The 14,111-nt window shown below is 56.9% G+C and overlaps 1 protein-coding gene across 1 annotated transcript in view; it reads right to left on the reverse strand.

The window, feature by feature from the left end:
• Nucleotides 1-3,887: 3,887 nt before the first annotated feature.
• The window catches only part of mbd6 (methyl-CpG binding domain protein 6), a 76,269-nt gene continuing 66,045 nt past the window's right edge, over nucleotides 3,888-14,111 (reverse strand). Inside the window, exons 6-9 of the mRNA XM_041180289.1 lie at nucleotides 13,194-13,718; nucleotides 8,270-8,343; nucleotides 5,726-5,801; nucleotides 3,888-4,070 (exon numbers count right to left, since the gene is read on the reverse strand). Of these exons, the coding sequence (XP_041036223.1) occupies nucleotides 3,999-4,070; nucleotides 5,726-5,801; nucleotides 8,270-8,343; nucleotides 13,194-13,718 (747 nt within the window). The 3' untranslated portion in view covers nucleotides 3,888-3,998. The remainder of the gene's footprint in view (nucleotides 4,071-5,725; nucleotides 5,802-8,269; nucleotides 8,344-13,193; nucleotides 13,719-14,111) is intronic.

The following is a 14,111-nucleotide window of genomic DNA, read 5'->3' on the forward strand; positions in this document are numbered from 1 at the left end:
ATCACCCCTCCCCACAGCTGTGCTGTCACAGGCACTCCCCCACTGTGCCGAGACGCACCCCTTCTTGTTAAAAGGGACCGGCCAACTGGTCTGGCCGAGGTTTGTCACCCTCCCTCGGTGTATAACTCCTGTACCTGGCAGAGCGGTGGTGACAGGTCGTAAATTTGGGCACATCCAGACCAGCTGCAGAGGTTCCCAAAGGCAAGAGGGAACGTTCCTGATGGCAGAGGGGTGAAAGGGAAAACCTTCCCCCCCAGGTGTGTGTGAACTATTGAGGGTTTTACTTATTTATTCATTCATGGGATGTGGGTGTCGCTGGGCTGGGCCCACCATTTATCATGCACTCCAATTGCCCCTTGAGAAGGTGGGGGGGGGTGACCCGCCTTCTTGAACCGCTGCAGTCCCCGTGTGGTGTAGGTACACCCATGGCGCTGTTAGGGAGGGAGTTCCAGGGTTTTGTCCATGTGGTGTAGGTACACCCATGGCGCTGTTAGGGAGGGAGTTCCAGGATTTTGTCCGTGTGGTGTAGGTACACCCACGGCGCTGTTAGGGAGGGAGTTCCAGGATCTTGTCCCGTGTGGTGTAGGTACACCCACAGCGCTGTTAGGGAGGGAGTTCCAGGATTTTGTCCGTGTGGTGTAGGTACACCCACGGCGCTGTTAGGGAGGGAGTTCCAGGATTTTGTCCCGTGTGGTGTAGGTACACCCACGGCGCTGTTAGGGAGGGAGTTCCAGGATTTTGTCCCGTGTGGTGTAGGTACACCCACGGCGCTGTTAGGGAGGGAGTTCCAGGATTTTGTCCCGTGTGGTGTAGGTACACCCACGGCGCTGTTAGGGAGGGAGTTCCAGGATTTTGTCCCGTGTGGTGTAGGTACACCCACGGCGCTGTTAGGGAGGGAGTTCCAGGATTTTGTCCCGTGTGGTGTAGGTACACCCACGGCGCTGTTAGGGAGGGAGTTCCAGGATTTTGTCCCGTGTGGTGTAGGTACACCCACGGCGCTGTTAGGGAGGGAGTTCCAGGATTTTGTCCGTGTGGTGTAGGTACACCCACGGCGCTGTTAGGGAGGGAGTTCCAGGATTTTGTCCCGGCGACAGTGAAGGAACGGCCGATATATTCCCAAGTCGGGATGGTGAGTGGCTGAGAGGGGAACTTGCAGGTGGTGGTGTTCCCCATGTGTCTGCTGCCCTCGTCCTTCTAAATGGTAGAGGTGGTGGTTTGGGCGGCGCTGTCGAAGGAGCCCTTGGCGAGTTGCTGCAGTGCATCTTGTAGATGGTACACACACTGCTGCCCCTGTGCGTCGGTGGTGGTGGAGGGAGTGAATGTTTGTGGATGGGGTGTCCCATCGAGCGGGGCTGCTTTGTCCTGGCCGGTGTCGAGCTTCTTGAGTGTTTTGGGGAGCCGCACTCATCCAGGCGAGTGGGGAGTGTCCCATCCCACTCCTGACTTGTGCCTTGTAGATGGTGGACAGGCTCTGGGGGGGGGGGAAGAGTCAGGAGGTGAGTGACTGTCCGCAGGATTCCCAGCCTCTCTGACCTGCTCTTGTAGCCACAGTGTTTATATGGCTGGTCCCAGTTCAGTTTCTGGTCAATGGTAACCCCCAGGATGGTGATAGTGGGGGATTCAGTAATGGTAATGCCATTGAATGTCAAGGGGGCAATGGTTAGATTCACTTGTTGGAGACGGTCATTGCCTGGCACTTGTGTGGCATTAATGATGGTACATCCAATGCTGAGAGGTTACCTGATGGAGGCACTTTAAATTACAAAGGGATTTTGATAGGAGAGACAGAGAAAATGTTTCTACCTGTGTGGGTGGGGAGAGAGACTAGAACTCGGGGGGTCCATCGAGTATAAGGCCGTCACGAACAAATCCAAATCGGGGAAATTCAGGAGAAACTTCTTTACTCAGAGAGCGGGGGAGAAGTTGGGACTCGCTCCCGTGGGGAGAAGTTGGGACTCGCTCCCGCGGGGAGAAGGCGGGACTCGCTCCCGCGGGGAGAAGGCGGGACTCGCTCCCGCGGGGAGAAGGCGGGACTCGCTCCCGCGGGGAGAACGCGGGACTCGCTCCCGCGGGGAGAACGCGGGACTCGCTCCCGCGGGGAGAACGCGGGACTCGCTCCCGCGGGGAGAACGCGGGACTCGCTCCCGCGGGGGAGAACGCGGGACTCGCTCCCGCGGGGAGAGAACGCGGGACTCGCTCCCGCGGGGAGAACGCGGGACTCGCTCCCGCGGGGAGAACGCGGGACTCGCTCCCGCGGGGAGAACGCGGGACTCGCTCCCGCGGGGAGAACGCGGGACTCGCTCCCGCGGGGAGTAACGCGGGACTCGCTCCCGCGGGGAGAACGCGGGACTCGCTCCCGCGGGGAGAACGCGGGACTCGCTCCCGCGGGGAGAACGCGGGACTCGCTCCCGCGGGGAGAACGCGGGACTCGCTCCCGCGGGGAGAACGCGGGACTCGCTCCCGCGGGGAGAACGCGGGACTCGCTCCCGCGGGGGAGAACGCGGGACTCGCTCCCCGCGGGGGAGACCGCGGGACTCGCTCCCGCGGGGAGAACGCGGGACTCGCTCCCGCGGGGAGAACGCGGGACTCGCTCCCGCGGGGAGAACGCGGGTCTCGCTCCCGCGGGGAGAACGCGGGACTCGCTCCCGCGGGGAGAACGCGGGACTCGCTCCCGCGGGGAGTGGGGGAGAATGTGGGACATGCTGCTGTGAGGAGCGGGGGAGAAAGTGGGACTCGCTCCCACGGGGAGGGGGGAGAAAGTGGGGCTCACTCCTGTGAGGAGCAGGGAGAAAGTGGGACTTGCTCCCATGGGGAGTGGGGGGAATGTGGGACTTGCTCCCGCGGGGAGCAGGGAGAATGTGGGACTGGCTCCCATGAGGAGTGGGGGGGAATGCGAGGAGTGGTTGAGCTGAATAGCGTCGATGTATTGAGGGGGGTGGTGGGGGAGTTGGATAAACAGACAATGGCGAAAGGAATAGAAGGATATGGTGATGGTAGTGGCGGGGGGATGAAGGGCAGTGGGGGGAGCAGGAGGAGACTCGTGTGGACCAGAAACACCGGCACGGAGCAGAGGGGCCGAATGGCCAGTTTCTGTGCTGGAGGATCCTCTCAAACATTTTGCGCTCCCCTACCCTACCCCACCCCTCCCCACGACTTCTGGAGCGGGAAGAAACGGACGCACGAGAGAGAGTAAAATCAGGAAGGAGGAGGAGGAGAATAAAGCAGAGAGAGTGTGTCAGTCGTTTGACAGGGGGTTATTTATTAATCTCTACCTAATTATATTAAAAAGTACTCAAAAAAATTGCTTTGGGAAGACTATACAAAGAGGCGGAAGGGGTGGGGACGAGGGAGGATTTAAAAATTAAACAAAAATCCAGAGGCCGGTGCAGAGGGAGAGTCATTAACTGGCCGCGTTGGGGGAGCAAGGCATTAAAATCGCGTATCGTCGTGCGCCCTCCGGCACGTGAGGGGGCAGCACGTGGGAGGGGAGGGGTGGGGGAGTTGGGGGTGGTTTGTGAAATGGGGTTTTCAGTAGCCAGGGTGACGACGAGAGGTCTTTAGAATAAAAGGTACCTTTATCGTTATTGCTTCGCTGGGGTTAAGAGCCTGCAAGTACGGCTGTGCTACCTTCGGTGGTGGTTGTCCCTCCACCCCCCCCCCACCCCACAGTTAAGCCGCGAGAAAAAAGGGTTAAAACTGGAGCGCTGAATGGTTAACTTTCCGACTCCCGACCCGCAGGAGCCTGCTCCCCACCCCACCCCACCCCTCAACCTCTCTTGGCAACCCCTGCCCCATCATCTACCGATGGTCAGTGTTGTTTAAAAAAAGGGACATTTTGCGTTTAAAAACCGGACGCGCGCGCGCACACACACACACACACACATCCGTAAAATTAAAAATATATATAATATATATATAATATATATATATATAAAAACATGTTTTCCCAGACGACCTCGCGCATCCAACACTCTCCTCCTCTGCCCTGGAGGCCTTCGTCACCGGATGACTTTTCGCTGCTTGCTTCTAAGTGGCTTCCGTAGTTTGACTTTCGGAGTGCGTTGGCTAGCCTGGAACAAGAGGAATCGATTTTTTTCTTTTGCAGGAGGGGAACGCGTTTCTGGAACGCGTTCGGCGGGTAGAGAGAGAGGCAGCGGCACCACGAGTCCTCGAAAACGTGGGGGGGGGGGGGGCGCCTGGGAGCGACAGCCTACCGGTCGTGTCATTGGACTGGTAAACCCGAGCGCCCACGCTAATGTCCTGGGTTCAGATCCCACCACAGCAGCTGGTGGAATTTAAAATTCAATTAATAAACTCAAGACTCGAAAGCCAGTCTTGGTCATGGTGACCCGTGGCAACGATCATCGATTGGCGTTAAAAACCCTGTCTGGTTGACTTAGGAAGAGGTGACCTAATCAAGGAATGAGAGATATTGCTCGCATGGGTTGAGGGAATCTGTTGACCGGAGATCACAGGTTGAAAGTCATTGATTAAGGAGATCAACGAGAGATGGGTGGGTGTGGCGAAAAGTTGCCAGGCCTGAAATGATGATGGAAGCCAATCTTGTCAATCTTTGCAGAAGGGGGTTGGACAGGTGCTGAAGATTGAACAACCGACAGGATTAGGGGTAGAAATAAAAAGCCAGGGCAAGAGATAATTTGTTTCTAGTGGCATTGGCGGAGGGATAAAAATCGACCCCAGAACGCTCCTGGGATATCATGGCCTATTGGAAGTACTGACCCTCCGACAGTGCGGCTCTCCCTCAGCGCTGACCCTCTGACAGTGCGGCGCTCCCTCAGTGCTGACCCTCCGACAGTGTGGCGCTCCCTCAGCGCTGACCCTCCGACAGTGCGGCGCTCCCTCAGCACTGACCCTCCGACAGTGCAGCTCTCCCTCAGCGCTGACCCTCCGACAGTGCGGCGCTCCCTCAGCGCTAACCCTCCGACAGTGTGGCGCTCCCTCAGCGCCGACCCTCCGACAGTGCGGCTCTCCCTCAGCGCTGACCCTCCGACAGTGCGGCGCTCCCTCAGCACTAACCCTCCAACAGCGTGGCTCTTCGACAGTGAGGTGCTCCCTCAGCGCTGACCCTCCGACAGTGCGGCGCTCCCTCAGCACTGACCCTCCGACAGTGCGGCGCTCCCTCAGCACTGACCCTCCCATAGTGCGGTGCTCCCTCAGCGCTGACCCTCCCACAGTGTGGCGCTCCCTCAGTGCTGACCCTCCCACAGTGCGGCACTCCCTCAGCGCTGACCCTCCCACAGTACGGCACTCCCTCGGCGCTCCCTCAGCACTGACCCTCCGACAGTGCGGCTCTCCCTCAGTGCTGACCCTCCGACAGCGCGGCGCTCCCTCAGCACTGACTCTCCCACAGTGCGGCACTCCCTCGGCGCTGACCCTCCGACAGCGCGGCTGTCCAAGAGCACTGCAGAGTGCGTCAGCCTCGATTTTTGCATTCAAGTCCCTGGAGTGGCACTTGAGCCCAGAACTGTTTTTAACTAGAGGTGAGTGTGCGGCTGCAGCCCCTGAGTTTAGATATAAAGCGGAGTATTCTGCACCTCGAGAGGGTCAGGTGTGGACAGAGACAGTGTTAAAACCCGACAGCCTAATAAAAAGGAAGGGCTGATTCACTCCTGTAATCACAACAATGGTCAATGTAAACCTGGCATCACGTGTAAAGCAGGCTGGCGCGCAGTGGTGAGTTTGGGTAAACAGAGACAATACTCACATTGGCTGTTATTTGGTCCAGTTCCATCATCGCCTCCTGCAAGGCAACTTCCAGAGTGTTGCTCATTTTGGGAGTGCTGCAGAGACAAGAAGCAGGCATCAGCAGGACCAAACCACTTACAATCGTGGAATAGCTACAGCCCAGGAGGACATTCAGCCCGTCGTGTCTGTGCCGGCTCTCCGAATGAGTAGCTCACCTAGTGCCACTCCCCCGCCCTTCTCCCTGTAACCCTGCACGTTCTTCCCTTTCAGATATCAGTCTAATCCCCTCTCGAACGCCTCGAATGAACCTGCCTCCCCCACACTCTCAGGCAGCACATTCCAGACCCTAACACCTCGATTGAACCTGCCTCCCCCACACTCTCAGGCAGCACATTCCAGACCCTAATGCCCCGATTGAACCTGTCTCCACCACACTCTCAGGCAGCACATTCCAGACCCTAACACCTTGATTGACCCTGTCTCCACCACACTCACAGGCAGTGCATTCCAGATCCTAACCACTCGCTGTGTGAGAAAGTTTCTCCTTGAGTCTCCATTGCTTCTTGTACCAATCGCCTTAAATCTGTGTCCCTCTCATTCTCCATCCTCCCCCCAATGGGAACAGTCTCTCCCTGTCCGCTCTGTCCCAGACCCCTCCTGATTTTGAACACCTCGATCAAATCTCCTCTCGACCTTCTCTTCTCCGAGGAGAACAGTCCCAGCGTCTCCAATCTATCCACATCACTGAAGTTCCTCATCCCTGGAACCGTTCTCGTCAATCTTTTCCACACACTCTATCCAACGTGTTCACATCCTTCCTAAAGTGCGGGGCCCAGAACTGGACACAATACTCCAGCTGGGGCTGAACCAGTGTTTTATACAGGTTTGACATAACCTCCTGGCACATTCCAAGGTCCAGGACTAGGTGCTGAGGGACGCACTAAAGCTTGGGGCAGCCACTGCAAAGGCCCAATGGGGAAAGGTCACTGTCTAAGACCTTTCTGCCATAGGGCATTGAGGGGCTGGGAACTGTTTCGAGCCCCTCAGGTTGTACAGCTCACAATGAATGTATGCAGTGAATGCTAGATGTATTATAATTGTACTGAGGCACCTCAGAGTGCAACATGATGTATGTTGATAACTCCAATCCCAATGTCTGACTGTCTGTAATGACCATATTGAAATGACTGTAATATTCATTGTTGTATTGATGCACCTCATGATCCATGTGTAAGTTGAATCTGATTGTACTTTTTGTGATGGCGATTTAGAAATGTTTCGTAATGTTCTTCCAGATATTTTATGAATAAAGTATGCTTTTCAAAAAAAAAACCCTCCTTGCTCTTGTACCCTGTGACCCTATTAATAAAGCCCAGGATGCTGAATGCTTTATTAACCGCGGTCTCAACCTGTCCCACCACCTTCAATGACTTAACAGAATCACAGAATTTTAACAGCACAGAAGGAGGCCAATCAGCCCATCATGTCTGCACTGGTTCTCCAAATGAGCATTATGACTTAGTGACATTGCCCTACCTTTTACCCGCACACCCCTGCACATTGTTTCTGTTCAAATAATCATCCAATGCCTTCTTGAACACCTTGATTGAACCTGCCTCCACCACACTGTCAGGCAGCACATTCCAGATCCTAACACCTCGATTGACCCTGTCTCCACCACACTCTCAGGCAGCGCATTCCAGACCCAAACGCCTCGATTGAACCTGTCTCCCCCAATACTCTCAGACTGTGCAACTCAGACCCTAACGCCTTGATTGAACCTGTCTCCCCCACACTTTCAGGCAGCACATTCCAGACCCTAATGCCTCGATTGAACCTGTCTCCCCCAATACTCTCAGACTGCGCAACTCAGATCCTAACACCTCGATAGAACCTGCCTCCCCCACACTCTCAGACAGCACATTCCAGATCCTAATGCCTCGATTGATCCTGTCTCCCTCACACTCTCAGGCAGCGCATTCCAGATACTAACGCCTCAATTGACTCCACCACACTCAGATCCTGAGGTTCTACACTGTCCCCCTCATCGTTCACAATGCTTCCACGTTTTATATCAACCCCAAAATAATAAATTGTCCCGCACACCAAGATCTACTCCTTTCTCCCTCATGAGTTTATCCAGATTCCCCATTTTAATGGATTTTAATAAATGCTTTTGTCCTTACCCCAAACAGCAAAAAGTTCTTACATGACAACAATATGCAAACTGCAAAGAACTGGAGAGGCCATTCAGCCCCTCCTCCTCCTCCTCGAGCCTGTTACACAGGAACAGGGGGAGGCCATTCAGCCCCTCCTCTCGAGCCTGTCACACAGGAACAGGAGGAGGCCATTCAGCCCCTCCTCCCTCCTTTGAGTTTGGTACAAGGGAACAGGAGGAAACAACCATATCTGAAAGAAAGGTCGAGGAGGGGGGTTGCTGAATGGCCTCGTCCTCATCCTCAGTGAGGTTAATGTTGAGAAGCCGGAGGGGATGGTTGCTCTAGAAGCTCGAGTGTCTGACGGTGCAGGAGACAGCCTGAAGGGCCGAGGCCCCATCACTTACTTTCTGCTTCTTTTTCTGGTTCTGTGGGGGCTGTCGAGTGTTCCAGGCAGCGTTCGCACAGCGTCCGGGGTCACCTGGCATGGGTTCCATGAAGGGAGGCGGGGGGAGAGGGATGGAGAGAGAGAGAGAGGGAAGTAGAGAGACCATAAGATATAGGAGCAGAAATTAGGCCATTCGGCCCATCGAGTCCGCTCCGCCATTCGATCATGGCTGATAAGCTTCTCAACCCCATTCTCCCGCCTTCTCCCCGTAACCTTTGATCCCCTTACCAATCAGGAACCTATCTATCTCGGTCTTAAATACACTCAATGACCCGGCCTTCACAGCCTTCTGTGGCAATGAATTCCATAGATTCACCACTCTCTGGCTAAAGAAGTTTCTCCTCATCTCTGTTCTAAAAGGTCTTCCCTTTACTCTGAGGCTGTGCCCTCGGGTCCGAGTCTCTCCTACTAATGGAAACATCTTCCCCAAGTCCACTCTATCCAGGCCTTTCAGTATTCTGTAAGTTTCAATCAGATCCCCCCTCATCCTTCTAAACTCCATCGAGTATAGACCCAGAGTCCTCAAAACGTTCCTCATATGTTAAGCCTTTCATTCCTGGGATCGCTCTCGTGAACCTCCTCTGGACCCTCTCCAGGGCCAGAACATCCTTCCTGAGATACGGGGCCCAAAATTGCTCACAATATTCTAAATGTGGTCTGACCAGAGCCTTATAAAGCCTCAGCAGCACATCCCTGCTTTTATATTCTAGTCCTCTCGAAATAAATGCCAACATTGCATTTGCCTTCCTAACTACTGACTCAACCTTCAAGTTAACCTTAAGAGAATCCTGGACTAGGACTCCCAAGTCCCTTTGCACTCCAGATTTCTGAATTCTCTCCCCATTTAGCAAATTGTCTATGCCTCTATTCTTCCTACCAAAGTGCATGACCTCACACTTCCCCACAACAAAAACAGAATTACCTGGAAAAACTCAGCAGGTCTGGCAGCATCGGGGGAGAAGAAAAGAGTTGATGTTTTGAGTCCTCATGACCCTTCGACAGAACTTGAAGTTCTATTGAAGGGTCATGAGGACTCGAAACATCAACTCATTTCTTCTCCGCCGATGCTGCCAGACCTGCTGAGTTTTTCCAGGTAATTCTGTTTTTGTTTTGGATTTCCAGCATCCGCAGTTTTTTTTGTTTTTTTCACACTTCCCCACATTGTATTCCATCTGCCACTTCTTTGCCCATTCTCCTAACCTGTCCAAATCCTTCTGCAGCCTCCCCGCCTCCTCAATACTACCTGTCACTCCACCTCTCTTTGTATCATCTGAAAACTCAGCCAGGATGTTCTCAGTTCCTTCATCTAGATCATTAATGTATAAAGTGAAAAGTTGCGGTCCCAACACTGACCCCTGCGGAACTCCACTAGTCACCGGCCGCCATCCTGAGAAGGACCCCCTTATCCCCACTCTCTGCCTCCTGCCAGACAGCCAATCTTCTATCCATGCTAGTACCTTGCCTCTAACACCATGGGCTCTTATCTTACTGAGCAGCCTCCTGTGCGGCACCTTGTCAAAGTAGATAACATCCATTGGCTCTCCTTTGTCTAACCTACTCGTTACCTCCTCAAAGAATTCTAACAGATTTGTCAGGCATGACCTCCCCTTGATGAAACCATGCTGACTTTGCCCGATTTTACCATGCACTTCCAAATATTCTGAAATCTCATCCTTAATAATGGGCTCTAAAATCTTACCAACGACTGAGGTCAGGCTAGAGAGAGAGAGAGAGAGAGACACACAGAGAGACACAGAGAGACACAGAGAGACACAGAGAGACACAGAGACAGAGAGACAGAGAGACAGACACACAGAGAGACAGACACACAGAGAGACAGACACACAGAGAGACAGACACACAGAGAGACAGACACACAGAGAGACAGACACACAGACACAGACACACAGAGAGAAAGAGACACAGAGAGAGAGAGAGACACAGAGAGAGAGAGAGACACACAGAGAGAGAGAGACACACAGAGAGAGAGAGACACACAGAGAGAGAGAGACACACAGAGAGAGAGACACACAGAGAGAGAGACACACAGAGAGAGAGACACACAGAGAGAGAGACACACGAGAGAGGCGGAGAGAGGCGGAGAGAGGCGGAGAGAGGCGGAGAGAGGCGGAGAGAGGCGGAGAGAGGCGGAGAGAGGCGGAGAGAGGCGGAGAGAGGCGGAGAGAGGCGGAGAGAGGCGGAGAGAGGCGGAGGCAGACGGAGAGAGGCGGAGGCAGACGGAGAGAGGCGGAGGCAGACGGAGAGAGGCGGAGGCAGACGGAGAGAGGCGGAGGCAGACGGAGAGAGGCGGAGGCAGACGGAGAGAGGCGGAGGCAGACGGAGAGAGGCGGAGGCAGACGGAGAGAGGCGGAGGCAGACGGAGAGAGGCGGAGGCAGACGGAGAGAGGCGGAGGCAGACGGAGAGAGGCGGAGGCAGAGAGGGAGAGGCGGAGGCAGAGAGGGAGAGGCGGAGGCAGAGAGGGAGAGGCGGAGGCAGAGAGGGAGAGGCGGAGGCAGAGAGGGAGAGGCGGAGGCAGACAGGGAGAGGCGGAGGCAGACAGGGAGAGGCGGAGGCAGACAGGGAGAGGCGGAGGCAGACAGGGAGAGGCGGAGGCAGACAGGGAGAGGCGGAGGCAGACAGGGAGAGGCGGAGGCAGACAGGGAGAGGCGGAGGCAGACAGAGAGAGGCGGAGGCAGAGAGGGAGAGGCGGAGGCAGAGAGGGAGAGGCGGAGGCAGAGAGGGAGAGGCGGAGGCAGAGAGGGAGAGGCGGAGGCAGAGAGGGAGAGGCGGAGGCAGAGAGGGAGAGGCGGAGGCAGAGAGGGAGAGGCGGAGGCAGAGAGGGAGAGGCGGAGGCAGAGAGGGAGAGGCGGAGGCAGAGAGGGAGAGGCGGAGGCAGAGAGGGAGAGGCGGAGGCAGAGAGGGAGAGGCGGAGGCAGAGAGGGAGAGGCGGAGGCAGAGAGGGAGAGGCGGAGGCAGAGAGGGAGAGGCGGAGGCAGAGAGGGAGAGGCGGAGGCAGAGAGGGAGAGGCGGAGGCAGAGAGGGAGAGGCGGAGGCAGAGAGGGGAGAGGCGGAGGCAGAGAGGGAGAGGCGGAGGCAGAGAGGGAGAGGCGGAGGCAGAGAGGGAGAGGCGGAGGCAGAGAGGGAGAGGCGGAGGCAGACAGGGAGAGGCGGAGGCAGACAGGGAGAGGCGGAGGCAGACAGGGAGAGGCGGAGGCAGACAGGGAGAGGCGGAGGCAGACAGGGAGAGGCGGAGGCAGACAGGGAGAGGCGGAGGCAGACAGGGAGAGGCGGAGGCAGACAGGGAGAGGCGGAGGCAGACAGGGAGAGGCGGAGGCAGACAGGGAGAGGCGGAGGCAGACAGGGAGAGGCGGAGGCAGACAGGGAGAGGCGGAGGCAGACAGGGAGAGGCGGAGGCAGACAGGGAGAGGCGGAGGCAGACAGGGAGAGGCGGAGGCAGACAGGGAGAGGCGGAGGCAGACAGGGAGAGGCGGAGGCAGACAGGGAGAGGCGGAGGCAGACAGGGAGAGGCGGAGGCAGACAGGGAGAGGCGGAGGCAGACAGGGAGAGGCGGAGGCAGACAGGGAGAGGCGGAGGCAGACAGGGAGAGGCGGAGGCAGACAGGGAGAGGCGGAGGCAGACAGGGAGAGGCGGAGGCAGACAGGGAGAGGCGGAGGCAGACAGGGAGAGGCGGAGGCAGACAGGGAGAGGCGGAGGCAGACAGGGAGAGGCGGAGGCAGACAGGGAGAGGCGGAGGCAGACAGAGAGACACACACGCAGAGAGACACACACACGCAGAGAGACACACACACGCAGAGAGACACACACACACGCAGAGAGACACACACACACGCAGACACACACACACACAGACACACACACACACAGACACACACACACACAGACACACACACACACAGACACACACAGACACACACACACACAGACACACACACACACAGACACACACACACACACACACACACACACACACACACACACACACACACACACACACACACACAGACACACACACACACACAGACACACACACACACACACAGACACACACACACACAGACACACACACACACAGACACACACACACACAGACACACACACACACAGACACACACACAGACACACACACAGACACACACAGACAGACACACACAGACAGACACACACACAGAGAGACACACACAGAGAGAGACACACACAGAGAGACACACACAGAGAGACACACACAGACAGACACACACAGACAGACACACACAGACAGACACACACACAGACAGACACACACACAGACAGACACACACACACAGACAGACACACAGACAGACACACACACAGACACACACACACACACACACACAGACACACACAGACACACACACAGACACACACACAGACACACACACAGACACACACACACACAGACACACACAGACACAGACAGACACACACACAGACAGACACACACACAGACAGACACACACACAGACAGACACACACACAGACAGACACACACACAGACAGACACACAGACAGACACACAGACAGACACACACAGACAGACACACACACAGACAGACACACACACAGACAGACACACACACAGACAGACACACACACAGACAGACACACACACAGACACACACAGACAGACACACACAGACAGACACACACAGACAGACACACACAGACAGACAGACACAGACAGACAGACACAGACAGACAGACACACACACAGACAGACACACACACAGACAGACACACACACAGACAGACACACACACAGACAGACACACACACAGACAGACACACACACAGACAGACACACACACACAGAGAGAGGGAGCGTGTGTTTTATTTTGCTCACCTTGTCTTGCGCTGCCTTCCCCAGACTGGGGTGCTGTGCGTTGCCCTGGCCCCCTCGCTTGCCTGGCCGCGGGGGGAAGCCGTTCGGCTGGCCCGGCTGGGGGCCCGACGTGCCGAGCCTGTGGAGCCCCGCCGGCCCTCCTGAGCCGGCCCCGGGCCCGCACCGTCCGTTCACGCACTCCCAGCCGGCGCCCCCGGGTCCGTCCGCGGTGCCGTTGTGCCCTGAGACCTCGCCGTTGGCCAGCGAGCCGCCGGCGCCGGCGCCGCACCGCCAGGAGGCCTCCTCCGCCACGTCCTGGCCTTGGCAGAGCCCGGACTCGTCCTCCTCCTCCTCCTCCTCCTCCGGCTGGCCGCTCCTCGGGGGGCTGCGTGGCGCTCCGGCCGCACCTCCGCCGTCCGGCTGGCCCGGGGGGGCTCCCGGGGCCCGGCAGGGGTCCTCCCCCGCAGCCCGCTGGCCCGGCGCCGGGTCCTGGGGGGGAGCGGGGCAGCCGCAGATGCCGGCGGTCAGAGGCTGACCCAGGTTCAGCTGCAAAACAGGAGGGAGGGAGAGAGAGAGAGAGAGAAGTGAGCCGCCTTGTGCTACGACCCTCCGTCCGCCCGAGCCCCACAGCTCACTCGGGTTTGGAGTACAGGAGGAGGGGAAGAGGGGGCAGGGGGAGGAGGAGGAGGGGGGGGGAGGGGGAGGGGGAGTGGGAGGGGCGAAGCCTTTGCTTCCGTCGTGTGGAAGCCTCGGTCAGGCCTGCGGTCCCGGATGGTTCCCCCTCCTCCGCTCCCTTCACCTCAGGAGGGGTATTATAGTCGCAGAGGGAGCGCAGCGGGGGGGGGGGGGTTCACCAGACTCGCTCCCTGGGATGGGCCCGACGGAGACAGAGAGAGAGAGAGAGGCAGAGACAGAGAGAGAGAGAGGCAGAGACAGAGA

The sequence above is a fragment of the Carcharodon carcharias genome, chromosome X (assembly GCF_017639515.1).
Source record: "Carcharodon carcharias isolate sCarCar2 chromosome X, sCarCar2.pri, whole genome shotgun sequence".
Lineage (NCBI taxonomy): Eukaryota > Metazoa > Chordata > Chondrichthyes > Lamniformes > Lamnidae > Carcharodon > Carcharodon carcharias.